Genomic DNA, 27,634 nt, shown 5'->3' on the forward strand with positions numbered 1-27,634 from the left:
CAAGCTCCACTGTCCTACTGAAGAGAGGAAAATATAAAAGATTAATAAGATTGGAAGGACTGAAGACAAATTTTAGCTACTTTATAACACTAGGAATAATTCTTAGTCTAAATATTGAAAACATGTCTTAGTATATGGCTACTCTAGACAAGGAAATATAAATTATTTCTAGATAATTTTTAAGAATGGAATGCAGAACATCTATACTTTGAGATCTGATCCAAGTGGGAGTACTATTATTAAATGAGATTTTTCACCCCTTGAAACATTTTATTCTAAAACTAAAGATGTTAATCACTATGTCCTGGTGAGATTCTAAAGGCAGGTAATTACATTTTGTTTTCCTTAAACACTTAATGCATGTTGTTTTAACAGGATGATCTTTATTTATGGAAATACATTACTATCACTTTCCCCAAGTATTTATTTCTGTAATTAACTATTAAAATTATTTTTACATATTCACTTTATAGCATTCATGTAAAACAGTTTAGATTTTACCCAAAAGAAAAAAGAAAAAAAAAAAGGCAAACAAAATAATCTTCAGATATTTTTAGTTAGTATTAGAAATGTCAGAATATGGTTTCATTGTTTGCCTGCTCTTTTTCTTTAACAGAAAAATCTGTCATTGCTCAACCAATATTTGTTTTTGAAAAGAGAGGACAAACTTTTAAGGTAAGATCAAGCTACTTCTCTTTGATTTTTCTTTGACAAAGAAAAGTGTATTTCAAGGAGCCAGTTATACTAAGTGGTATTTCTGCCGAACTAGTTTACTCGCCTATGCCTCACTCCGCGGAGTGGTGCCTCCGGAATATTTATATCCTAGGGAATTTGCTGTCAGCACTTTGGCTGAAATGGGAAGCCAGGGGCCTTGTCTTGAAGCAATGCCATTTTTACTAAATTATACATTTTTTTTGGAGTGACCTGGAAAAGGGCGGGGCTGAAAGCGATTCGAAGGGCCAAGGCTCCTCATGGGTCTCTACCCCCAACCTGGCCTAAAACTGGGAGTAAAATAAGTTGTAAACTGCGATATGTGATTTTAAAAGGGACCTTAAGGACCCTATCTGCTTTTTTCAGCATCGTACTAAGATCCCCTGCTTTGAAAGACAAATGAGAAGATGTGTAGCATTCTCACTTTCATCTTCATTAGTGTTTCCTCGTTACTCATTCTTGCTTATGCAGGTAATGTCCGTCACTACCCATGAAACTAACTCACTAAAGAAAGCTTAACCCCCAAGCCCTTGTTGAAAACTCAGATTCGTGGGCCCCACGTCAGGTCGACTGCTTCAGAATCCCGAGAGCTGGTATTTCAGAGGCTTTAGCAAGGGACTCTGCAGCCCCTGAAACAGAAAACCGCTAGGCCAGGCTTGGCTTTTTCTCGAATACATGCCTAGTGAGTCCAGGTGTGCAGTGTGGTCCTGGCCTAGCTGAACTGACCCGGCTTCTGAGAATTCTCTTACAAAGGGGCAGGGCTGAAGTCTGATGTACAGCTGTGAACAGCTCTCACTGGCAGCTTTGTTTCCTTCCAGAGACCTGCAGAAGAAACCCTGGATGAAGCAGCAGAACATGGTAACCATTTAGCTCTTGTCTTTCAAAATCAATCTTATACAAAGAAAGTAAGTGGGCACCAGAATTTGGGCATGTGACATGGACTATGTAAAACCGAATGCTTTTCTTGGGTTGAATCATGAAAGTGTTATGTGCTCACACATAACAGGATTTACAGATGCTGGAAATGTATATAATGCTATTAACCAATATTATCCTGACAAATTTAATTTAAGAAATTTCAACAGGAAAATGTAGCTTGAACTGCATGAAAACTCAAAATGAAAAAAATAAAAAGATTATTAAAACACAAGGACTAAATTCTCCAAAACAAAGGAGGCCTGAGGGACTAATCCAGATTAAGGGAGACTCAAGACTTGTGACAGTCTAATCCTACATATGATTCTGGACTGAATCCTAGACTGGGGAGAAAAATGTTAGAAAGGACATTATTAATCAATGGATAGAATTATGGTTGATGGGTTAGATAAGCGTATTGTATGTTCTATTAAATTTCTTAGAGTTGATCATTATGCTGAGATAATATAAGAGATGTTCTTATTCTTAGGGAATACACATTGAAATATTTAGGTGTAAGGGGCGTAATACAGCTTAATCTGAAGTGATTCAGAAAAATATGTATATAAATAGAGAATGATAAGTCAAATAAGGGAAAATGTTAATAATTGGTGAATCTGGTTAAAGGGCATATGAGAATTCTTTGTACTATTTTTCCAACTTTTTTGTAAATTTGAAAAAATTTTCCAAATTAAAATTAAAAACAAACACCCAAACATGAAAGTTGACTGGCTTTTGTTTTGAAAGATGACATGAGGTTCCCTGAGAACAGGGGTGTTAACAACTCTAAACTCCCATGATTCTCTGCTGCCTGTGTCTCAATGTACCAAAAACTTTCTCTATATGGTCTCAGGATTCATATGCAATTTCTTGCTGAAACTGTTGTTTCTGATGGTTTCCTACTAGGATGACATGACTGTCGGTTCATTATCAAGCTATTAACCCCGATATTTAAAATGATGCTTCAGTTAACATGTTATCAAATGATAATTTGTACAGACAAAAGGAAATTCTACCCCCCCCCGCCCATATCATTGGTTGAGGATAATTTGATATTGTAAGCAATTTTACCCTTCACATTGAATTTCTTGCAGGATGTAATGGTTTCTCAAGAAAGCGCATAAGGCCTTCATCTTTTCCTTTGCATACTACAGAATCTCAGTCTCAAGGAGGTAGGTATAGTTTTGACAGTTAAGTGTTCACTGTTATGTTTACTCTGGGTGTAAAATTTCACAGAAACTTTTCAAATGGATAATTTTAAAAAGTCTCCCCACTGTGTAGTGTTTATAATATATGGTTATATGAAAGCAGCAGACTATAAAATGGATTGTACCCTAAGTACATTCAACTGATCAGCATTGACAAAGCCACAATGAACAATGGTAATTTCAGGCAACGGGATTACAAGGGATTTGGTTTGGCTTTCCTGCTCTTTGTATTTTGCTGTTTCTAGAGTTTCTGCATTAAGTGTGTATTAGCTTTTCACAGAAAGTGGCCATTTTCTCTTAAGTAAATATCTACTTAAATATATTTCTGTTTTTAAAAACGACACTTTCTTATAAGAACTTCACCTATGGACCTGCATTCTGAGTAAATCAGTGGTTTCGTTTGTCTGTCTTCTACACTGAAAGCACTCGTGATTCCTTTTATAATCAATGGCATTGCCCTTTGCCCTGTAATGCAGCTGCTTACCCATTCGCCCGTCTCTTGCACTTTAACGAGCTCCTTGAGGTCATCTGCATCCCCAACAGAATGTGTTACATGCAGTGAGCACTCAAATATTTGCTGAATTGGATGGAAATTCACTTATAATCCCTACCAGAGGCACACCTTATTTTTATTGATGAAAATACAAACAGTTTTCTACGTCAGGGATATAGAAAATTTTCTGAAACAGCAAAAATCCAAATCAAAAGAAACGCAAAAACCCACTTCCTACCTGATGGTACAAGCAGTTTGCAATCTGCTTTTAGTGTCAGCCTCGCCCCAGAGGTAAATGAGATCTTCATCCTTCACTGACCTCCCAACCTTCCCCTGTTCTGAGAGGAAATAAAGAGCTTCTGGAGCCTCCATCAAGCCTGACACTGACTTTTCAAAACTCATTCTCTTTAATCAAGGTCTTTCTTTTTCAGCTACTGTAAAATGCTGACATTTTAGTGGCAAATAAAATAGAGGTCTTAGCAAATTATATATGAAAGAATACCTTAAAAACTTCACAAACCCAGACAGTTTATCTCTGTTCATTTTTGGTAGAAACTTTGAACTTGATGATATTTTTTAGGATTTCATGGTTATGATAGGAATATATTGCACAAGGCAGCCCTAGAAAATAACTTGCTTTCTTTTTCTTATTATTGTCCATGAATATGGTTTATAATATAGGAGTATATATTCAAAATACACAACTATCCTTTAGATTCTTATCCTAAAGTTTATGCTTAGGTTTATATTTTAAAATTTAGAATATGATTCCTTTTTTACTTTTCATGAATTAAAACATTATTTCTTTTTAATTTGAGATTTAGAACGCTTTGCTAAGTAAAACTATTTTATTATAATGAAATATTTGAAATGGCTGGAACATTTTCTACATTAAAATTATGATTTATATGCTTGTGTGTTTTTGTTTCTATTGAACAACCAACTGCCCTTTTTAATTAAAGCTTGCCACTACAAATAAAAGATATAGACTATTCACTTCCTTTTAACTGATCCCCATCTACCTGGGAACCACCAAATATTCAAATTAATGACTTTATATTCCTATTAATCATTCCAAACATGACTGAGCAACAATATGTCAGATACAGAAGAGATAGTTTCTAACTCAGTAGACCCCCTCTAAGTCTTACTGACATGTTACAGGCTTTAGGACCCCTATTCAGGTCCTAATCCTAAAGGATTTGTTTATTGTACTTGTGCCTAAAGCAAAGGATGGCTTTAAGTTACCTAGATAATTTTTAATTCTTTTTATTTTATTCAGACAAAAAAAAAAAAATCAGACACACAAAAAGGAAAGAATGAATAAAGAAACACTCATATCAGTAAGCACCATTCCTTTGGATGTAGTGCAGAATGTTAATGGTGTTGAAACAGAAAAGTTGTATAATTTTATATGGTCCATTCATTGTTGGTTTTCAATAATAAAGATTATAAACAACATTTAATTGAATTTTGAGTGGGAGAAGCAATTCTATCCCCAAATTTATAATAGATGATAACACTTTAAAGAAGTAGTTTTATTCTTTTCTCATCTCCACTACTCAAATGCTCAAATGTTGCTCTTTTTGCAGTTTGCAACCAAGAGGTGATCTCTTTGAGATGCATAAAAATTCTGTACCGTAGCCACCACTACAGTCTTACCCCACAAACACACTTGATAGAACAATGATGTAACATAATGGTTTTACTTCTGTCTTTAGAGTGGGAAGGGGGCAGGATTTGCTAAGCTTTTTTAACATTCTATAAGAAATATATATTAATGCACACAGAGGGTTTGTTATCAATTTGGGTTTTATAATCTGTAGAATTTGTCTCAGTATTCTGTTTCATGATTTTAAAGACGGCTTGTTCTGTTAGTGACCTAATGTTCACTTATGTTTATGAGAGTAAACAGAACTAGGTAGCAAACCTCACCTGGCCATCACGCAATTTCCGCAGAATGAGCGGTCTCCAGTGCACCGCCTGCTACTCTATTAATGCCAACAGTGACCTCTAGTGGTGAGTTTAGTACAGGACTGTTAGAACCCAAATCGTGCAGAAACTGACCCACTCTCATAGGCCTGAATTTTTCTAAATATTTTTTTTTCTTACAGTGAAGAAAAACAATGTTTTTATGACACCAACTCTTGTGCAAATGAATGTTGACATGAACAGCGCAGAACAAGGTATGTAGTTTGTAGTTTCTCTATTACAAAATCCTCAGGAATTACACTTTACCCTCTGTGTTTTAATCTGCGCCTGAGTAGGTGTGCGTTGGGGGTATGGAGGTAGGCCTGAGTGACAAAACATGAAAGAATACATTTGAAAATCCAAGTCCCATGGTCAAAAATAAATAGTTATTGGGTAAAATCTGGGCTGGAAGTAAGTAGTAGGCAATTCATTGGCTATTTTGACTTTGATTAGTTAACATTAATCCCTCGTTTAATGCCGACTTTAGAGAATAATCATTAAATTAGTCAAAAATATGGAGGAAGAAGTATTTCACTGAAGGTATATTGACCCTTTAACTTGTTCTGTTTAAGGTCCTGGGAAACATTCTGAACATGTGCTAAGACCTGCTATTTTGCAGCTACCTCGAACTCAAAGGTGTGAAAAAATAGGACACAACGCGTTAGAACACTGCAAGACTAAAGAAAGAACAAAAAATAAGGTAAAAAAAAAACAAACAAACAACCCATCTCTCCTTTGGAAGGACTGAGCTCATCACGCATCCTTGTCTTAGTAAGTGGGCATTGGCCACAGCCAAAATGAGGGCCAACTGAGCGTTGTGCTGATGCTGAGTCCGGTGTGGAGCTGGAGGAACTCCTGGAATAGAGAGCGAAAAGTTCTCAGTACCCTGAAGTCTTGCGGGCTCTCTGAAGTTGCAAAACTGAGTCCTCTAAGGTGGGAACCCTTGTGGACTTGTTCCGGCGCACTGATCCCATGTGAGAACAGGTGGAGCGATGAGGTGGCAGGCGTGAGCGCTCCAAAGTCTAAAAACGGACGGGGGTTTTCTGCCTTCCAACTGCTTTGCTGGTTTAGGTCACACCAGGGATGCACTCCAGACCCTCTTCACGGGTAGCAGGAACAAGAAACTACCTACACAGTGTAACTGAGAGGGCTTGGGAAGCCGCTGGAGACAGATAAGAATCATCTCTTCCAACTCTTGGGGTGGCCGAACCACGCGCTGTGGGCCTTTCTAAGGAGATACTCATTTTGCTCAGGCCATGCGGACATGCGCTTGGGACGTTCTGTTGCTGTAGTCCTAGCTCTGTCCTCCAGAAGAGGACACTTCAGAGGAATGAGACACAAGATCAGTGAGCTGGAATCTGAGAGTTAATTCCATCAGTCATTTATTTCTAGCTAAACTGTTGAGGGTTGGTCACCTAGTTTTCTTTTGGTTTTTCATACTGAACAGAAGGACAGCAACATGAGGGGTGTTAAAAACACCAGTGATTTCATCAATTCAATGAAACAAAAAGATCAGATTGGTAGGAATCCTACTTCTGCTACTATCTATGTTTGCATTCTGGGAAAAAACCCACCAACCTTCTCTTTCTTTCTATTAGTGAAGTAAGAGAGTTGAACTTAGTAGTTGCCAACATTTTTATGTTTCTAAATCTTTCCAGGGGTAAGATATGATTTCATGAGACCTATTGTAAGTTTAAAAAATCATTTTATCATTTATGCCTGGTTCATGATGTGATTTTTAAGTAAAACATTTTAAATTTTAAGTCAGTATATTATTAAAAGTTTTTCATTTCTAATAATCACCACCATATTACTTAAATTCTTTTATCTATTTAAGAAGTGATGCATGGTTTTTTAAAGTTTATAACAAAAAATATGATGTGTTGACTACTTTCTAAAATGTTACATTGCATTTGATTTTGCAACAGCATTACCATAAATTATAGATTAAAATTTTTATTACATGTTATAATATCAAAAATAGATCAATATTACTTTGGCATGATTTTTTGATATATTCATTACATATTTAAATAATAAAATTTAATATATTTCTTGAATTTTCTTTTTAAATGATTAAGCATAAGAGAAATGTTCATAAGCATTTATTCTTGAATAACATTATGGTTATGAATAATACTTATTCTTAATTAGTGAAAAGGCTAATGGGATATACCCATCGTTGAATTTTCTGCTTAATGATGACCTTTGAAGAGTTAAAGAAAAGTTAAATGCTATGTAAGAATTCTGACAAAATAAATGTAGTTTATAGATCTAGTGAAAATTATCTCTAGGTGAATTTTATAGAACCATTATTTTTATGTTCCTTATCAACTTACATATCAAAATCAGATATAGTTTTATTCATCCTGTTATTGATCAATGGTCACTTATTGAGTATAATTCAAACAATATGTGCCTAATAAAATCTATCTGAAGCAACCTAAGAGTAAAAGCTATGATATTGGTTGAGAGATAAACTCTCTGAGTGACGGAGTCATGAGCATGACTTTGATCTTTGCTAACTAATGGCACACATATTATCTTGCTACATATTTCTCAGCTCTCAAGTTCTGTTAGAATGGGGAAAAAACTCAAAATGTATGTTGATTGATATAAGGTTAAAGTGGAAACAGACCCCATTTACCTTTAAAGACATGAATTCCCTACAACATCTTTGCAAATCTCTGGTAGGGGAAGGAAGGTGTCCACAAAACACTGGAGACACTAGATGAGATCATTTATAGGGTTCCTTCTAGTTCTGAAAGTCCTCATTCCTTCATTTATACAATAATGCAGGTAATACACATGTGTACAAATATACACATCAGAGTAACTAACTGATTAAGTTACCAGTCCAAAGTTTCTAGGTGAAGAGATGATGTTGCCTCTTACATTGGATGGTGGTGATGGTGAAGCTCTTAGGGTGTTTCCAGGAATTCAGTAGACCTGAAAGATAGATTTACTAATCTAGAAGTAAGAATTAAATTCATTTGACTAAAAAGACAACAGGAGAAAGAGGAGTGGGATTTCTGAAAAATTATGACAAAGCGTACAGTCTCTGGGGTCAGACACACTCAGCCTCAAATGTCAGCCACATTCCTGGTTGTCCGGGCTTAGCCAAGTTATGTAAACTTGTTAGGTTAGTTCATCTGTAAAACGTGGATAATAATAGATCTATGAAGTGTAGAGAGTTGTTGTGAGGAGAAAATGAGAAAATATACATCCAATGCTTAGGGCAGTACTTGAACACAGTAAAATTTCAATACATTTAACTATTGTTTCCTTGTTTGATGCCCCCATAGTAAGCAATTTAAGTGAACTTTTTGATGTATTTCATTTCTTTCAGATTTCTGAGAGGAGCTCCTGTTTGCTAAGCAAAATTTTGCCAAGTGCCGGTATTTCAGTCCAGCTGTCCACTAATGAGATTTTTTTGGGTGCTCCATCAGTAGGGTGAGTGCTGTTCCTTCATTCTTGCTTCCTTTGATCATTATAATCATTTACAGAAAGTAATTTTTTAACATTGTAGAGATAAGTTGCCAATATTTCTGTGTGAAAGGAGATTGTATAAAGAACACAAGTTTAAAATGCTTTTCAAATGTCTCTACTATTTCAATATCACCATATTAAAATTGGACATCTCCATTGTCTTGTTGACTTGGGAGAGAATGTGTCAAATAAGTATAGCTAAATTCGTATATAGTTAGACATTAATGATTGTATTACTAGATTAGTTTTTCCTCCTCTTTCTCTGACATTTTTTGTCTCTTTTGGCCTTATTCATTGACACATAAAGAAAACAGTCTAGCCCTGGCTGCTGTGGCTCAGTGGATTGAGCATCGGCCTGTGAGCCAAGTGCCGCTGGTTCAATTCCCAGTCAGGGCACATGACGAGGGTGCATGTCATGTCCCCAGTTGGGGGCACGAGTGAGAGGCAACCAAACAGTGATGTTTCTCTCCCTCTCTTTCTCCTTTCCCCTCTCTCTAAAAATAAATAAACAAACAAATAAATAAATAATTAAAAAAAGAAAAACAGTCTAGATGTACAAAACGGGAGTTAATATTTACCAGTATCACCAGTGACGAAGGCATATTTGATTTGGGAGAAGATTAGAACTAGCATGGACACACCTGGACTCACACTTTTACGGCCTGTGTGGGAACTGCAGCACTCACCTACTGTGCACACTTGGGGACACTATGGGGATGCTATGGGGACCCTGGGGCATATCTGCCTGAACATAGAGGCTGCACGTCTTTGAGTTCTCCTCATGCAAAACACTCACCATTTAAAATAATGTTGCTGGGTGGGAAACAACTAATTAAACCAATGCACACACAAGTATAACTGACAAAATACATTGGCTTTGCTTTTTCACTGGAGACCTCTGATCCCTAAAAGCACTCATGATTTGGGGAAGGGGAGAGTGGAGATTCAAGACTGGAGAGTCTGTGCTGGAAGAGCTAAAGATAAGGGCTGGGCAGCTGTCCTGGTTGATCACACTACTGTGATGGGCACAGGACTTACTTGGACAGGTCTCAGCCTGTGAGTATAACGACTGTCAAATATTTTGAATATTTCCCTGAAAGTACATATCTTGATTTTTTTCATTTCTCATTAATTTCAGATAATCAAAAGTTAGCAATAGATGTTTTTATATAAATTTATTTACCTTATATGCATCTATTAAATCATCTGACAATTTCACTTCTTAAGGTTTAAAATGGCTTTATCCATAAGTTCAAATTAGCAAATGCTATTGAAAATAATGCTGCAATGAACATAGAGTTGCACATATCCTTTTGAATTAATATTTTGGGTTTCTTCAGATATATAATTATTTACAATAGCCAAGCTATGGGAGTAGCCCATCAATAGACAGGTGTATAAAAAAGCTGTGCTACATATATACAATGGGACATTACTTGGCCGTATAAAAGAACAAAATCTTATCATCTGCAACTGTACAGATGGACCTAAAGGATATTATGCTAAGTGAAATAAGTCAGTCAGAGAAAGAGAAATACCATATGATTTCATTTATATGTGGAGTCTAAGGATCAAATAAATGAAAAAAAAAAAAATGAAACAGAAACAGACTTACAGATACAGAGAACAGGCTGATGGTGCCAGAGTGGGGAAAAGTTGGGGGACTGGGTGGAAACGGTTAAGGGATTAAGAAGTACAAATTAGTAGTTATAAAATAGTCAGGGGGCTCTGGCTGGTGTGGCCTAGTGGATTGAGCTCTGGTCTGCAAATTGAAAGGTCACTCGTTCGATTCCCAGTCAGGGCACAAGCCTGGGTTGCGGGCCAGGTCCCCAGTTGCGAGCACATGAGAGGCAACTGATTAATGTCTCTCACACAATGTTTCTCCCCCTCTTTCTTCTTTCCTTCCCCTCTCACTAAAAAGAACTAATAAATACAATCTTTAAAAAATAAAATAGTCAAGAGGATGTAAGGTACAGCATAGGAAATAGAGTCGACAATATTGTAATAACTATATATGGGTACTGGAATTATCAAGGGGAACACCTTGTAAAGTATTTGATTGTCTAACCATTATGCTGTACACCTGAAATTAATACAAAATAATATTAAATATAACTGTAATTGAAAAAGTTAACAAATATTAATGTAAAAACAATAAATAAATTATTGATGAAAGGGGGGAAAAGCAATGGTTACAACACAATATATTTAAACACAGAAAAAAAATAAGTAAAACAACAAATGCTTATTTCTTTTTCTTAGATGTCAACCAAATGAAGATAAGTATTCTTTTAAAAGCTGCAGTTCTGATTTCGTTTTTGGAGAAAACATGGTAGAAAGAGTTTTGGTAAGATTTTGGCACAAATTTCCATTATTGAGTAGAGAGCTATCACTTCAAATTTCTAAAGACAAATTAATTAAAACAATGTTAAAGGGGAGAATCCTCTTTATCTCCTGGGTTCAAAGGCACATTTTCTTTCTTTAACTGGAAAGACTCTCTTGGGAAGCTAGTTTTAGTTGTTAGAATGATAGCGAGGAACCCACAGAGGAAGAAAACTGTATAATTATAACATTATTACTTATGAGAAATATTAGAGTTCTTGAGTTGTGTTAAACCAAAGGTACCCAAGGAAATCCCGGAATTATCTGCAATAGTTAGATGAGCTCCACTGATAATGATATTTTAATTAGTTTTTCAATCGCGTTTTTTGTAACAAGGCTCATTTAAAATCTTTGCCATTTTTCCCTCCTCATTAACCACAGCCCTCCCCTTCAAGGTCTTAGACTGAAAAGCGTTACTATAACTTTTGGGGGCTCGCTTTAAGAGGAGAATCACTTGCCTAGGTGAATATACTTGCCGAGTGGAGACCCCTGAGCTATTATTACTGCCATTCTTATTCAACATTGAGGATCCTCCTGCACAAGGCTCTGCCCTCCACCTGGCATATCTCTAAAGCAGCAGCATTTATGCAGGGAATTAATTATACAGCAAAGTGAAAGCTATGGAGCAGATGTGCTTATGCTTTGATCTGGTCCATCACGTCTTCACACCCTTCCCAGCTTTTACCCAGACCAGCATCTAGGCTAAGATAGACCAAGGCGACTTCCCTTATTTTATGGCTATTAGTTGCACAAAGGACCTTAAGGAGGCTGTAGAGATTTAAAAACCTATGAAATAGCTCAGATTAACAAAAGGACCAACTCATGAGGCCAGTTTATTCCATGATTTTCAGGATTTCCACTAATCGGTTACTTTTAAAATCTACTTTGTTCTACACCTACCCCAGGCTTAACCCCAATTCCAAGAGTAGCTTCATAGCTTTTTAATTGAGAGGCACCCTCTGTCACTCCCAAAATGAAGGTCAACATGGGCAGGGCAGTCTTAGAGCTGTTAACCCACTCCTTTGCACCTGAACCAGAATGGACCAACTTCCAGAGTGAAGTCCCAGGCAATGTATTTAGGCACAGTTACTCCATAACACTTATTCCTAAATTTGGCACTGGATAAGTCATAGCCTCTGTAAGGCGTCACAGACAAAAATAAAATACTTTCTAAACCTCGTAAGATCAACCTTAACATTCAGTTCAATTTAACAAATGTATTGTGTTCTTATGATGTAGAAGGCATTGGTATTAGGGTCAAGTTTGGCTGCATATTTGACATCTGGTGAGCCTTTAAAGTATTCCTGATGCCTGGGCATCTCCCCAAACCAATTAGATCAGAATCTCTGTGGGTGAGGCCAGGTGCCAGGCGATTCTAAGATATAACCAGGTTTGAAAACCACATGGGCCAGGAGACTCGATGAGCTTGAAGTGCTTAGAGTCTAGCAGAGAGAGACGAGAGATACCTATACAAAGGAGCTAGTCTGGATCATAGATTACTTTGAGGATGCACCTGTGCCCTTTCCTATGGGCACTTTACATTTGGTTCATAAAAGAACCTGAGATGCCTATCTCTTTAAGTTGATAACATCCTCAAGATAGGAGCAACAGAGATGACTTGTATTTGTTTTCTAGTTAATCCTTCGGCCCCATGATGGCCTTGTGATTTGGGGGCCAGGATATCCTCCTGACTTGTTAGCTAGCTTACCACAAGCTTTTAGAGTTAATCATTAAGCTTTCTGTGCCTTAGTTTATATTTTCTGAAAGTGAAAATAGTTGTCACCATATCTACCAATTTTAATAGAATATCTTGATGTCCAGTTAAATAATATGAAAGAATCTTGCATTTATAAAGGAAAAGATATAAACCTAATTCCAATTTTCCCTGTTCTGCTGGGGACTATACAGGATCATAAATGGCAGGGCAATTACTCCATCTTTTTCACACAGGCCTTGATTACAACGCGTGTACACAGATCCATGCATGCAGCCTTGAAAGCAATGGTTGGCAAAAACTGTCTTGGAGGAAAATAAAGAGTCTTTCTATGAAGATGATCTCTGAGACAGCTCAGTGGGTTCTCTGGATATTATTATTATTATTATTATTATTTTAACACAATCGATAGAAACAGTGAATTGCTGGGAATTCTGAAATACCTTGAAATAGATAACAGTTGCACGTCATTGTAGGTATCAGGTAAGCCTGGTGGTGGCATGGAACAGCTGTCACCTCCTTTTGGTCCTCTAAAATGTCTCACATTGTCCCTGAACTAGATCTCACCTGAAGTAGGTTGGTGGTCACTGGATTATGCTTCCCGAGGATCAGTCCCAAGGTTCTCTAAGGATAGGGAGGAATTTCCTGCTCAGCACATAGGGAGCCCAAACAAAAACAGAGCAGCTGGATTTGTTTACCCCTCTGTTAAAACAGAAGAACAAAGGTATCTTTTGATTTACTGAAGATATATGAGGGTAAAACTAAGTAATACATCTTTTTTCCCCACCTAGGGTACTCAAAAACTCACCCAGCCTCAACCTGAAAATGATTCCTATGCCAAGGAAAAACCATTCAAATCCACTCTAAAATTTCCTATCAACTCTCCAAACTCAAGTAAGAATTATTTCATCTGTAAAACATTTTGTTCAATTCTTCTATTTCCTGCTTTCCGATGTCATTTATTTAATATCTATAAAATACAAAGATAATAGCTTGGTATTTTAAAATTTGATGGTAAACATTAAGCATATAAATATGGTTGCATGATATAGAAGCTTAAATTTTTTTTTTAACTTAATGATATGGGGAATCATTAAAGAGATTTACCTAAATTCAAGAACTTTGGTTTTTTTGGAAACACTTGCTATGAAAAGTAGAGGAGACATGTAATTAATAGGGGCAACAAAGAACATGCACAGTAGAGAAAATGGGGTCTTTTATGTGTCTTTTCCCCCCATTTTCTCTTAGGAACAGACTCTATTAAAAATATATCCCTAATTGAATCAGCTGCTGCTCTCTCTTCTAAATCATCACCAAAATGTTTGCTGAAGAAAATTGATGTAATAACAGGGGAGGAAGCAGAATACAATGTGTTAAAGGTCTGTATATCACGTATTGCTCTTTGTAGCAGCACGTACATACATAGAATGAAGCGACCATCAGCAGGGACATCTTTTTAAAAGGCTGAAGTATCGTTTTCAAGAAAACTAAGCTGCTTAAATAAAAATTTTAAACACTTCCAAAAATTAAACTAGTATTCTGTTGTATTCTGACACTTGTATGTGTGATTTGCAGGAAAATGGGTGGTTGGGTTTACAACCATTCACATTAGTCCCTTAGGAAGAAGACAGCTCAGAACCCTTTCTTAATATAACTTCGACCTATTTTATACTTTTCATCTCCTTGTACAATCAGTACTGTTATCATGTGATTTTAAAACTTAACTATGCTAAAGGCTTTAAAGTGCTGATAAGATGAATTGGCTTTAATTCAGGATAGTAAAAGCATTTTGTTTTCCTTTTGAACGTTTTTAAGTAAGTTTTGATTTTCATATGAGTCAAGAATTTCACACATGTAGCATACGGTACCATGCATAGGATTTGAATGTTGAGTGGTTTAGGTATCAGCCTAGGTATATGAAACGTAATTACTACAACTTAATCATTATTTCAACAAGGCACAGATTTCCTTCCGTCTTTCTACATCTGCTCTTCCACCAGACTCTCTCCTTTCCTCTTCTCTTCCTCCATGATCTGCCACTCCATTTATTACACAACTGTGTCTCAAAGCCTAACGTCGGATCAGATTAACACTAGACTTATCAAAGCACTTCCTAGGGGCGAGACCCTGGCATGCTCATGCTGTATTTTAACAAGCCATCTAGGTGATTCATGTACACAGTAATATTTGAAAACCACTGGTGTTTTAAATTATAGAAGGATATTCTGGTAGCATATCTTAGTTCTCATGCTATTTTCTTTAAAATATTTTAAGTATACAAATGGTTTCATGATTATTTCAAATAAATCATGTAGCTCAAATAATATTAAGTTTAATTTAAAAGTTGGTGTATATATAGCTATACAGGGTGGGGGCAAAAGTAGGTTTACAGTTGTTCATATGGAAAATAATACAAGAATTAAGAAGTAATAATACAAGAATTAACTCTTTCACGTGCTCACTGCTATAAACCTAATTTTGCCACCTCCTATATTGTTAAGTGAAAAAGCCAGATTCAGAAAGTTGTATGATATTTTAACATTTACAGGGAAAAAATGGGAATGTATATGTGTATTGGTATGTATACACATATAAATATCTCTGAAAGGATAAACAAAATGCTAGCAATAGCCGTCGCCCGTTGCAGGGCTAGAAAGCACGTATGGGAGACTAGGGTTGGGGAGGGGCTTCTCCCTTTGTACACCTCCTTGCTTTTTGATGTTTGAACTATTCAAAACTTGTATGTTTTTAGAAATTAAATAACCTTTAAAAGCTGCTGTACAAATCATTAACAGAGATTATTCTGGTAAGAGACCAAACCAATAAAAGTATAGGAAAGAATTTGAAAAGCACTTTCTATATACTTGACATTTTAAAAATCTTGTTCTTCAGATCAATTGCAAGCTTTTTGTGTTCAACAAAACAGCACAGTCCTGGACAGAAAGGGGCCGGGGAGCATTGCGACTGAACGACACAGCCAGTGGGAACTGCGGAGCTTTCCAGTCCAGACTAAGTAAGGAATCGTTTTGTACGGCAGGGCGCTATTTCTCAGGGTAAAATTTCCAATATACATGCATATCATTTTCTGGAGATGTATTGTAAAATATGTTAATAAATCAGACTGTTGAAAACAGTATTGTTTCCGATGTGGTATAGGAGTTTCCTGTTTAGAGTGCACTCCGATGTCAGAGTACATGGGTACCAGTTCTGGCTCCCACTCTGAGTAACTGGTGACCTTGGACAAGCTATTTAAACTCCCTCTGCCCTAGTTGTATCATTTAAAAATGGGGATAATAATATTCCATAACTTAGTGAGTGATGATTGTGAGAATTCAGTGAGATAATGCATGTAAAGTTACTATGACAGCCCACCACATCGTCGTCGGCAGCCGTCCGTCTCGAGAGACGATGGTGTAGCTTCTTAAGGGTCTATCTGCACCGCCGAGAATGGCTGTGCAGTCCGACTCAGGAGTGACATGGTATCTGTCTCCTCCCGTGTTGAATCGACATCTTGCGATGACGCTGAAGCTACAGAGCCTGGGCAGGGTAATATGGAGGGTCTGCTGTTGCCCATGCAGCAGACCCCCCCTCTCTTCGCAGCTGAAGGGTCCAAGGGAAAGACGGAGTCGATACAGCTTGGGTTCAGGTGCGCCGCAGGAGTTGCCGGTGTTGACTACAACGTCAAACCGCCTTAGGGACTCCGGCTCCGGATTTTCTGTCGGGGTTTACTCCCTTAGCCTTTCCCCTGAAGAGGTATGCCGCAAGGCAGCGGAGGTTTTTTTGGAGTCAGAGTTTTCCTTCTCTGATGTGCCCTGACTGGAAGATCGAACCAGCGACACTTAGCTCGCAGGCCGACGCTCAATCCACTGAGCTAAACCAGCCAGGGCATAGCCCACCACATACCTAACTAGTAATTCATTATCAGTTAAAGGAAAATGATACAAATTATTAAAAAGTGAAAATATTTTTCTAAAAAAGAACATTTGCCCTGTAATTCGCTCTTGCCATTCTAAACACAGTGTGTGGGTTGGGAAGATGGCTCAGTTTCCAAGGAATTGAAGGTGTATGGTTATTGACTCCTGCAGACAGGGTGATGGTTGGAATCTGGAATCAGTCAAGTTGAAAGACTTGGGAGGTTTTTGGCATCCAGAAGACACACTGGCCCTTGTTCAGAGGCCCAAACTGAAAGTGAGCCCGAGCAGAGATATGGATAGGGTGGATAGGTTTGGTCATTATTGGGCACACATAGCTGCGGAGGAGACCACAGATAGAAGTTGGATCTCGGTCTATGCATGTTTGTTGGGTCTCAGATGTCAAGATGAAGAAATGGGTAAGGAATAGAATTCGGGCTAAGAGAATGGAAACAGTGTCTTCAGTTCTGTAACTGGCAAACAGGTTTCTAAGTAACCCAACCAACCATTACTTCCAAGGCAGGTGCTTCTTGTTTTTCTGCTCTGGTTTAATTCTACTCTTTCCACAGGCTGCCAGAGAAACCTCAAGACAACTCTTCCTTTTTATTATACAGGGCATCCATCTTTATTATAGATGACAGGAAATATGGATCAACAAAAAGAAAAAAAAATCTCACGGGCCTGTCTTCCTGTGATAGCCTCTGTTAATAACGCATTCCTCTAGACTTTGTTCTCTACATACATAAATGTACACATATATTGAAAATTTTGTGTTTCATGATGTTTATATTGCTTTGCAACCTGATTTCTTCTTTTTACATAGTATACCATGGTTATCTTTCTATATCGATAATTATCTTCAGTGTTCTTAATGGGTTCATAATACCTTGAATAGCTGAGCTGTACCATCATTTATTTAACTAATTCCATTTTCTGAAGTTTTTGTTTCAGTTTTCTATGTTTTAAACAATTCTTGGATAAATTATTCAGACCACTAGGTCCTCAAAGGCAGTCTAAAATTTTAATCATTTTTAATATTAGAGCAAAAAATATAATTCCAGCATTTTAACAGAAAATATCCTCTAACATAATAAAGCCCAATTTGAAAACCAAGTTATAATCTAGTCAAGTTTAAGAGTGAAAATACAATCTGAAAAATAACTACAAGATTTACTTGGCTTTCAATGATGGGAAATTCCTCTGGAAGGTTAAGAAATCAACTGTTCAACAGTCTGATTAATTCACCTTTCTATTTTAGTTATGCGCAACCAAGGCAGCCTGAGGCTGATCCTCAACAGCAAACTCTGGGCTCAAATGGAGATTCAAAGAGCAAACCACCAAAATTTACGAATAATAGCTACTGATTTAGAAGACTGCAGTATCAAAGTGTTTTTAATTCAGGTAAGTAATAAATTTCAATGATAAAGGATTACCCACCCTGCTATATTTAGAGATCTTTGTAATTAATAATCTGTTTTTCTTTTCATTTTATTTGATAATCTGTACCATAGGAAAAAATCAGCCATTCATTTTTGTTGTTTAGAGTCTAATATGACCTAAATTTTACACAAAATTTAGAAATTAACACCACAATCTATAGTAACCAGTTGGTACCTGTCCTAAGACATTTTTATTGCTAGATGCCATTGGACCTCTACATTTTTCTTTACTACTGAAATTATGTCAACAATCTTACTAAGGTACCAAAGGGACTAGTGTCAAGGTTGGCACCTAAGAAGCTAGCAGAATCCACAGCCTGGTGCTCACACTGAATGCTGAAATTGAGAAGGCTTTGAGATCCCTGAAAAGGAATGAGTGAGAAATGGAAAACCACAGGGCTAGAGAGTTAAGCAGTCCAACAGCAAATTCCAATTCTGGACATGAGTCAGTCTCCAAGGTAACAGGATGGGAGCAGAGCTTCGGCTGTTCCCTGCAGCAGGAAGGCTTGACCTTAAATACAAGATATCCAGGCACAAGAGAGGGAGCTGGCGGGAATTAGGTCAGAAAAAAGACTGGGTCTCCCCTCTGGGCTGAGACCTGGAAGACTGGAGAAAAGTGGGTACTCACGTGACTCAGGCAGAAGGTAGCAATACAAGTAAACTGGTTTCCATAGAGCAATGGGGAAAAAAAAATGTTGGCAAGTGACTGCTGATGAAAAACCGAAGGTTTTATTACTTACCAGTAAGTGCACGGTTAAGTGTAAGTGATGTAGAGTGTTAAGATGGTGCCCAGTATCTGTTTACCATTTAGGGGGCTGATACTCACCTGGCTTTGAATGGGTCAAGCAGCCTTCCTGGAACTGAGAGACTGTTAACTGATTAGATTCTGCTGCTCAATATTGGAGCATGCTGCCTTTTTAAATTGTAGGATATTTTTTAGAGATAAGAAAATAAAATGCAAATAAAAATCACCACGAATTCCACTCTCAGAGATGGTCACTATTAACATTTTGGTCTTGTACTGTATTTTAGTATATATATATACATATATATATAGATATATATATGTATATATATAGTATACATCTGTCAGAGAAGGAAAACTCTGATTTCAAAAACCTCCGCTGCCTTGCGGCATACCTCTTCAGGGGAAAGGCTAAGGGAGTAAACCCCGACAGAAAATCCGGAGCCGGAGTCCCTAAGGCGGTTTGACGTAGTCAACACCGGCAACTCCTGCGGCGCACCTGAAGCCAAGCTGTATTGACTCCGTCTTTCCCTTGGACCCTTCAGCTGCGAAGAGAGGGGGGGTCTGCTGCATGGGCAACAGCAGACCCTCCATATTACCCTGCCCAGGCTCTGTAGCTTCAGCGTCATCGCAGGATGTCGATTCAACATGGGAGGAGACAGATACCGTGTCACTCCCGAGTCGGACTGCACAGCCATTCTCGGCGGTGCAGATAGACTCTTAAGAAGCTACACCATCGTCTCTCAAGGCTCTGTAGCTTCAGCTTCACTGGAGAGGACACTCCAGCGTCATCGCAAGATGTCGATTCAACACGGGAGGAGACAGATACCGTGTCACTCCCGAGTCGGACTGCACAGCCATTCTCGGCGGTGCAGATAGACTCTTAAGAAGCTACACCATCGTCTCTCGAGACGGACGGCTGCCGACGACGACGAGTATACATCTGTACCAAACTGTACATAACTGTATGACCTTCAGGCAAATGATTTAGCCTTCCTTAACCTGATTTACTCATCTGCCAAATGAAGATAATAATAATATACTTTATAAAGTGGTTGAGAAGATTAGATAGCTAATATTTGATTATAAAACACATATATGTAACCTTCTTTCACTTGTCAATGAAAATCAGTGTTTTTGTGTCATTAAATAGTAGGTCATGCTTCAAAAATTCTTTTAACAAGTGAAAAGAATTCTATTGTATTAGGCACCATAATTCATTCCATTAATCCCACTTTGTTAAATACTTCGGCAATTTATTATGTTTCGGTATGATAAATTCTTTAAAAAGACTGCGAGAAACTCTGTGTACATATATATTAATTTTCTTGGGAAAAGTTTTTGACTTGTCTTAACAAATTTCTCTCCAAAAAGACTGAACCAATTTTCATTCTCACCAGTGTTTTCCTGTGGTACATCCTCAGAATTATAATATTTTTTAAGCATTGCAAATTTGTTATTAAAAAACTATATTATGTTATTTTATTTTTAACTTCTTGTTCTGAATTTCTTAAATAAAAACATCTGAGTGAGTTTGACAAAATGAAACAAATATATTAACTAGTTGAAAGGCATATTTAAAATTTAATGTAAGAAAGTTAAGGAAGCAGGATAGTATTCATATTTCAATTGCAAATACTCTTTCAATATTTGTTATTAATTAGATTACTAAAGAAAAATTACACCTTTGCACATGATATAAAAAATTAAATTAGTCAACAAATATTTACTCAACAATTACTCTGTAATATCAAATACAATATGAGAAACAAACTTTATTGCATTTATATTTAAGTGCTTTATCCACAGGTATTTAAAGCAACTGAAGAAGATGAAAATGAAAAAAATATACTTTTAGACCCTTTTCCCAAGAGTTGAGGTATAGTTGGTTTAACCCTCACTCAATCTTGGGTTTTAAAATGTTGATAACTCTCTGGAAGGTTAGCAAACAGAAAAAATTTCCCACATTCTCTTTGAAATTGTGAAAAGATACAGAAATATAAAGTACGGCCATGTTACCTTAAAGAACACTGAGTTAGATGACAAAAACCTGGGATTCAAGTGTTCATTTGCCAACGACCTGTATAAATTCAGACAAGTCATTGTAGCTTCCTGAGCCCTAACCTCCTCACCTGTAAAAGGAAGAGGGAAACAAGAGTATTTTGACCACCTGTGGTAAAGGAACTGGAAGTCACCCCTCCCCCCCAGTTCCATAGTTTTCTACAGAGTAAAACCAGTAGAAGAGGGATGATCTTTACAAAGTTAAATTCAAGTAGAAATTTTTAAATCACAAAATTTCATTTTCTCAGTTTAAAGTGCACTAATTGGGACTTCTTACAAGATTCTCCACTTTAGGATTCAGTTCAGTTCAAGATAAATGGACTTTTTGCCCCTTTCGTTTTTAGATTTATTCCATAGAATTCCTTCCTTATTAATAGTGAAAGGTTAAAAATCCTTAAAATGTGGCTATCATTAAGTTATTGATAGTCTTAACAACGTACTTTTCTTCATACAGGCCAGTGCCAAAGACACGGGATCTCTGTACGCGGCAGTACACCACCGTCTTGTTGCGCTCCGAAGCTTCGGCGAGCAGGAGGACCTAAGCCAAGCCGACAGCCAGTCGGAAACAGCCCTCCAACAATTCAACTGCGACAGCTGTGATGAGGATGAGGATGATTTCATCCAAGTCGCTAAAAATAGATCAGGTAAAGATGTTACTTTCGGTGTGTCAATGGTTTAAGAAGGAAGTCCTAATTTAGGAAATAGATTTTTTTAAGAGTGGAACTGATCTGTTCAAAGTGAGTGGAGGTGAGAGTCCTTGCTGTTTGGATCTAAGGAGTGGATTGGAAAATCTGTCTTCTACATGGGCCTTCATTAGGGTTTTACCAAAAGTCAGCCTCATCATGACGCCTGTATGTCATTTACATATACATTGTATGAAAGACCATTTTACAATTTAAAGTACTAATTGCTACCCTGAAACTAACCATTTATTCATATTTCATTTGCTCTCATTCTCTTATTATTGGCCATGAATCATAAATACTTGTAATGGAGCCACCAGGAAAATCTGGCTCGAAACATCAAAAACCCTCTTTATTCCCTTTTTGGAATCTGACTGCTTTAATTTCAAAGACTTTCTTTGCCTGGTGCAAAATGAATTATTCCTTTTGTTGTGTCAGGATTCACGAACTGAGCAAGGTTAGGTGGAATCAGTGCGGCGGTAAAGAGACTTTTGGGTTTCAGTGTTTGCCCTGATGAGTGGATTTAAAATTAAAGTTCATCATTATTTTTTGAAGAAAAACATTGTCAAGGAAACAATGAGCTTTGTTATATAGATGTGGGTATTCTAAGAGTCAGCTAAATATTTTCAGTAATAGTTTTACTTAGCCTTGAATTCTGCTCTGCAGAGGACTGAGTGATATACTTACAAGGACAGTGAGTTAGTAAGCAATTTTCCAACTTTTAATCATTTTAAATCTTAAAGCTACTTTAATCATACATAATTTAAAAATCCATCAAAAAAAAAAAAAGAAAAAACATGTGCAGAACTCGATGAAATATCTTCCTTTTCCTAATACTAAAACTGTAATCAAGAGAAAAATGTGCCAAACATGCAGATCAGGATTGTAAAGTGCTTGACTCAGTGAATCAGAGAACTAAGTGGATATTTTTCTTCTTATTATTAAAAAATGGCTTATTATTCTTTGAAATGTATGAAATGTATAACTTATCTTTTATATTATCATAAAGTTTATATTGTCAACAATAAAATAGGGTCTTAGAAAATGAGTTGGTATCCACTAAAAATGTTTACTTGAAAGAAGTATCAAATGGCAAAAGTCTCATCAACAAATGACCTATTTATGGAATCTATATTTTTAAATATGCAAATATTTTCAGATAAGATGAAAACCAATGGAAATAATGCAAAGTAAATATCAATCCTTTGAATCCCCTTCTCCTTTCCCTCTTTTACTTAATACCTTCTGCAAGAGGTGTTGCATACAAATGCTAAAATGTTATGAAAGCAATAAAAAGTCTAATATTTAAAACTCTGTTGTTGTCCATGGTTTAAGGAAGAGTTTAATTATTTGAAAATGTCATGTTTAAAATTAGCAAATGTTACTCATAAAAATGTGAATTCTACATATTTCAATTCCTCAATAAGCATATTCATGAGTATCCCTGTTCAGTTGAATTCAATATTAAATTAATGTGAATATAGTATTGTATAATAAAATATTTTAAATTTATATCATAGATCCTTCTAGGTGGACCCACCAACAGTCAGTTTCCTGTTCATGAATGCTATCTACTATAAACATGACAACATCTACATGATTGGTCATGTACTGAAAATACTAAGCCATCCTAACTAAACAAGAAGACCCTCTTTATTCCTTGAAGAGTTTTAATAGAAGAGTTCATGAAATATATAATTTGTTGCAAATTAAATTTTTCCTCTTATGTAGTCTAGTAATTCTGAAGTTTTAGATTTTGATCACTGTGGAGAAATGACAGAATTTAAGAAATACATGAACTTTGGAAGTTCAAACTGTGTCATTTTTGAAGAAGTTAATTTTGAATAGGATTTGATAACTAATTTGGACTATTCAACACATTGATGGATACAATAGTTAAGATTATAAGTTGCTGAATTTGATTCATATCTAACTAAAATATTTATTTTTTTCAGTCATACATGGTGTGGCCATAAAACAATTTTTTTTTTTTTTTTTACAAAATCCAGTCATTTCTTTGAAGACCATTCATTATAAGTGCATATTACCATTTCATTAAATCATATTTGTCTTCTGGGAAATGTGTACTTTCATTTAGCTTTTGGATTTCCTAATACTATAAGGTCATATATTCATATGATAGCATTTTTGTTCTTGGACTTGTATCCATTGCACCTGTGTATGCTTGACTCGTGGCCACCCTCCAATGGTTGTTGAAGGAATGGAAAAACACATCACCTGTGTATCAAAAGAGTAAGTATACAAAAACGGAAATATTTCAACTTGTTCTTTGCTTTATTTATGTAATTAAATTGTCATTAATATTCTACTTGGTGTGGCTATAGAGACCTTTATTAAACAAATATATCAATTAAATTTTTCTTAAAAAATTTGACGATCAGGCAGCAGAGTTCTGATGCTCCTCTTGATTTTTGTTTCTGAGACAATGTGTTACACAAGAAAACTGGTCTCAGTGCTTATAGCTGTATTTCATTTTTCAATCCAGTTGATCACCATTTGTCCTCAAAATGACTTTTTAGAAAAGATTTTATTTATTTATTTTTAGAGAGAGGGGAATGGAAGGAGGAAGAGAGGGAGAGGAATATTGATTGATTGGTTGCCTCTTCTAGGCGCCTCTACTGGGGACTGAATCTGCCAACCCAGGCATGTGCCCCAACTGGAAATTGAATTAGCAAGCTTTAGCTTCTAGGAATGAGGCCCCACCAACTGAGCCACAAAGATCAGGGTGGCTTCCAAAATGACTTTTGATTGTGACCCCTAAACAATTTCCCTGTTAGAGGCATATTAGTCTGTTAGGGCTGCCAAACAAAATACCACCGACTGGTGGCTTGAACAACAGAACTTGATTTCTCACAGTTCTGGAAGTTGGTAAGGCAGGTTTCTTTGCTGAGGCGTCTTCTCTTGGCTTGTGGGGGGACCACCATCCTACTGCGTGCTCACATCATCTCTTGTTGTGGGAGCATGGCAGAGAGAGAGAGAGAGAGAGAGAGAGAGACAGAGAGAGAGAGAGAGAGAGAGAGAGAGACAGAGAGAGAGACAGAGAGAGACAGAGAGAGAGACAGAGAGAGAGACAGAGAGAGAGAGAGAGACAGAGAGAGAGAGACCCACCCTCATACCTTCATTTAACCCTAATTACCTTCCAAAGCCCTGTCTCCAAATATCATCATTACATTGAGAGGTAGAACTTCAACATATACATTTTGCAAGAACACAAGCATTCAGTCTATGACAAGGGGATACGATTCAAAATTCCAAAATGATTCCTAAAAATGTTTTGTTATTTGAAAGCTATGGTATTGGAGGAATTATTAAAATAATTGGTAAATATTTAGCTTAATAAAGGCTTGGTGTATAATTTTTAAACTTTAGAGGTTAGTAAAACTTAACTTTTGCTAATCTAGTGGACAGAAAAGGCTATTTCACTATTACCTAATTTTTTTTTTCTGATTTCTAATAACGTTCAATATGTGTCAGATATTTATTCTGTGCTTGTGTTTCTTCCAAGAAATTCCTGTTCATAATCTTTGCAAAGCTAAGCACGTCATTTTCTCCTTTTGGTGGCTTCCGAGTATATTTGAGATAAAAGCCACGTTCCTAAGCGTGGATATACTACTTCCCCTGTCCTTTTCTCTGTCTACCTCTCCAGCCTCACCTCCCACTGTCGCCTGCCTCCCTCTAAATTCTCTAGGGATTCAGAACTGCTATTTCCTTGCTCTATAACTTTGTGGAATTTGTTTCTCACTCTTGTTGATCCTGGTTAATGCCTACTCATTCTTTAAGGCTTGCCTCATGAGATTTCCAAAATGCTCTCCCTTAAGGGCGAGTTAAGACCTGTTCCTCCAGATTCCTGTAGCATTTTGTGTATAAACTTTATGCTCTTTAAGGGAGGAGACTTCCTGTTATTTACCATTTTACCTCCAGCACCTAGCATGGTCCCTGGCCCATAGCAGGCAATCAAATGTAATTTGATCTCCATTGACATGTGTCATATGTTGAAGGTTCAACAGAAAGATAGAGATAAGGATATGAAGCTCAGAAGACAGTCAAGGCTAAAGATACTCATAGTAGCTAAAGTCATGGAAGGGAAAAGGGGCTAATATTTGCCAAGTGTATACTTGGGCACATATTTAGGTTTTTGTACATATATTTACAACTTTATAAGGTAGCTATTACATTTTATAAATAAAGAAGTAGGCTCAGAAAGGCTAAGGTTGACAAAGGTAATTAATGGTCAAGCTGGGGTTTCAACCAAGGTCTTTTAAAACCCGAAGTCCCAAGCTCTTTCCGTTACACAATATTGGATGAACCCATGAAGAAGACTGGAGAGAGAGAAAAGGAAAGGGAAAGCAAGGGAAGGGAAGAGAAAGGAAGGAGAGATCCTGAAAATGAGCTTAGGAAGAGCCCCAAACAGGGACAGGGAGAAGGGAGGAACACCATTAGAGGCTGGTTTGTTGAAAGCCACAGTAAAAAATTTCAAGAGAAAATGATAACTATTTTAAATTTTGCATAAAGATCAAGTCATGTAAGGGCTGAAAAAATTTTATTATGTCATAGATGTGAGCATGAATATGAGGACGTAAATCCAATAGAGGGAAAATTAAAGATATATTAAAGGGGATAACTTGCTGGAGTAGTATGTTTGAGGACGTGGAAGAGATGGGAGCCAAAAAAAAAACAATGGGCAAAAGAATATCCCAAATAAGAAGATGCCGATGTAGGTAAGTTTGTATCTGGAAATGGGGGAGATCCAAAAATTTGAGTTGTTATCTCTGAAATGGGAAGAACAGAGGTCTGAAATTTCACATAGACAAGGCCATACCCATAGACTTTAATCCCAAAGCAGTTTTCTAGATTCATTTTTATGGATTACAAAGTGTTAGAACAGTAAAAGAGAAAGAAACTCGAGGATGTTCAAGTTATAACATTCCACATAAATTAGAGGTATGTTTAAGTTTCTACTATAGGTCACTATTAGCAGCTGCCTTAAGGCCAAGTTCCTGGTCAGAAGAGCCCAGTGACCCACTAAAAGTAGACATCTGTCAGACTCCATGGTGTATTTGCCAATGTAATATGCTACCTGGCACATAGTAGGGACTCAGTAAATATTCAGTGAACCCATGAATGAATGTTGGTGGTAGTGGCTAGGTGAAAACTATGAGTCACAGATTCAGAATCCATTTGGGCTTAATAGTAGCTTGGTAACACTGCTGTTCAGCTTCCTCATTCACAGATGCAGAATCTGAGGACCAGAGGGGTGAAGTAACTTGCCCAAAGTCCAACAGCTAGTTACCGATAGTGCTAGGACTAGGGAGAAGCAAGAAGGGGGCCAGAGCACGTGGATCTAAGGAACACGAGGGATAACACAAGGGTGTGCACCACCGTTTGAATCTACTCTTGTAATAGAAGCATTTCTTCCATTTCCATTGCTACTTCCCTAGCCCAGGTCCACGTGAAAACTATTCCAGCAGCACCCACGTCTCCCTCCTCTTGCCTCCAATGTACTCATCCTTCCAAAGCCAGATCAATAGTCGTCAAACATTGCTTTCAGGACTCACTTCTTTCCATTTAAAAGCCCTCAAAGGCTAACTACTACTAATACATAAACTCCAAACCACTAACATTCTTAACCCTTAGCTGTCGTCTTACTTTTTCAACCTCATCTCCCCATCTGTTGATAGAAACGCTCCACGTGGTCACTCCACCTCAAAGGCCGAGTTTTTCTTTCCTCCGCTGGGCTGAGTTCTTTTGGTTGGTCAGCAGGGGCTGTGACCTGTGCATCCCCACAGGGCCCCATGCGTGGATGGGCTCAGCGCTCGGCTTACAGCTCTCTTGCAATTCTTAATCATTTCTGAACAGGGGCTCTGCATTTTCATTTTGCCCTACAAATGATG

General features: G+C 37.1%; 1 protein-coding gene across 1 annotated transcript in view; it reads left to right on the forward strand.

Annotated features, from left to right (window-relative positions):
- The window catches only part of RANBP3L (RAN binding protein 3 like), a 44,495-nt gene extending 21,491 nt beyond the window's left edge, over positions 1 to 23,004 (forward strand). Inside the window, exons 2-13 of the mRNA XM_090278876.1 lie at positions 617 to 675; positions 1,530 to 1,569; positions 2,721 to 2,798; positions 5,442 to 5,513; positions 5,871 to 5,998; positions 8,648 to 8,751; positions 11,050 to 11,134; positions 13,675 to 13,777; positions 14,132 to 14,262; positions 15,776 to 15,896; positions 18,053 to 18,195; positions 21,494 to 23,004. Of these exons, the coding sequence (XP_090135002.1) occupies positions 617 to 675; positions 1,530 to 1,569; positions 2,721 to 2,798; positions 5,442 to 5,513; positions 5,871 to 5,998; positions 8,648 to 8,751; positions 11,050 to 11,134; positions 13,675 to 13,777; positions 14,132 to 14,262; positions 15,776 to 15,896; positions 18,053 to 18,195; positions 21,494 to 21,718 (1,289 nt within the window). The 3' untranslated portion in view covers positions 21,719 to 23,004. The remainder of the gene's footprint in view (positions 1 to 616; positions 676 to 1,529; positions 1,570 to 2,720; positions 2,799 to 5,441; positions 5,514 to 5,870; positions 5,999 to 8,647; positions 8,752 to 11,049; positions 11,135 to 13,674; positions 13,778 to 14,131; positions 14,263 to 15,775; positions 15,897 to 18,052; positions 18,196 to 21,493) is intronic.
- Positions 23,005 to 27,634: the final 4,630 nt, after the last annotated feature.

The sequence above is a fragment of the Furipterus horrens genome, unplaced genomic scaffold, assembly GCF_987537825.1.
Source record: "Furipterus horrens unplaced genomic scaffold, mFurHor1.1.pri manual_scaffold_5, whole genome shotgun sequence".
Lineage (NCBI taxonomy): Eukaryota > Metazoa > Chordata > Mammalia > Chiroptera > Furipteridae > Furipterus > Furipterus horrens.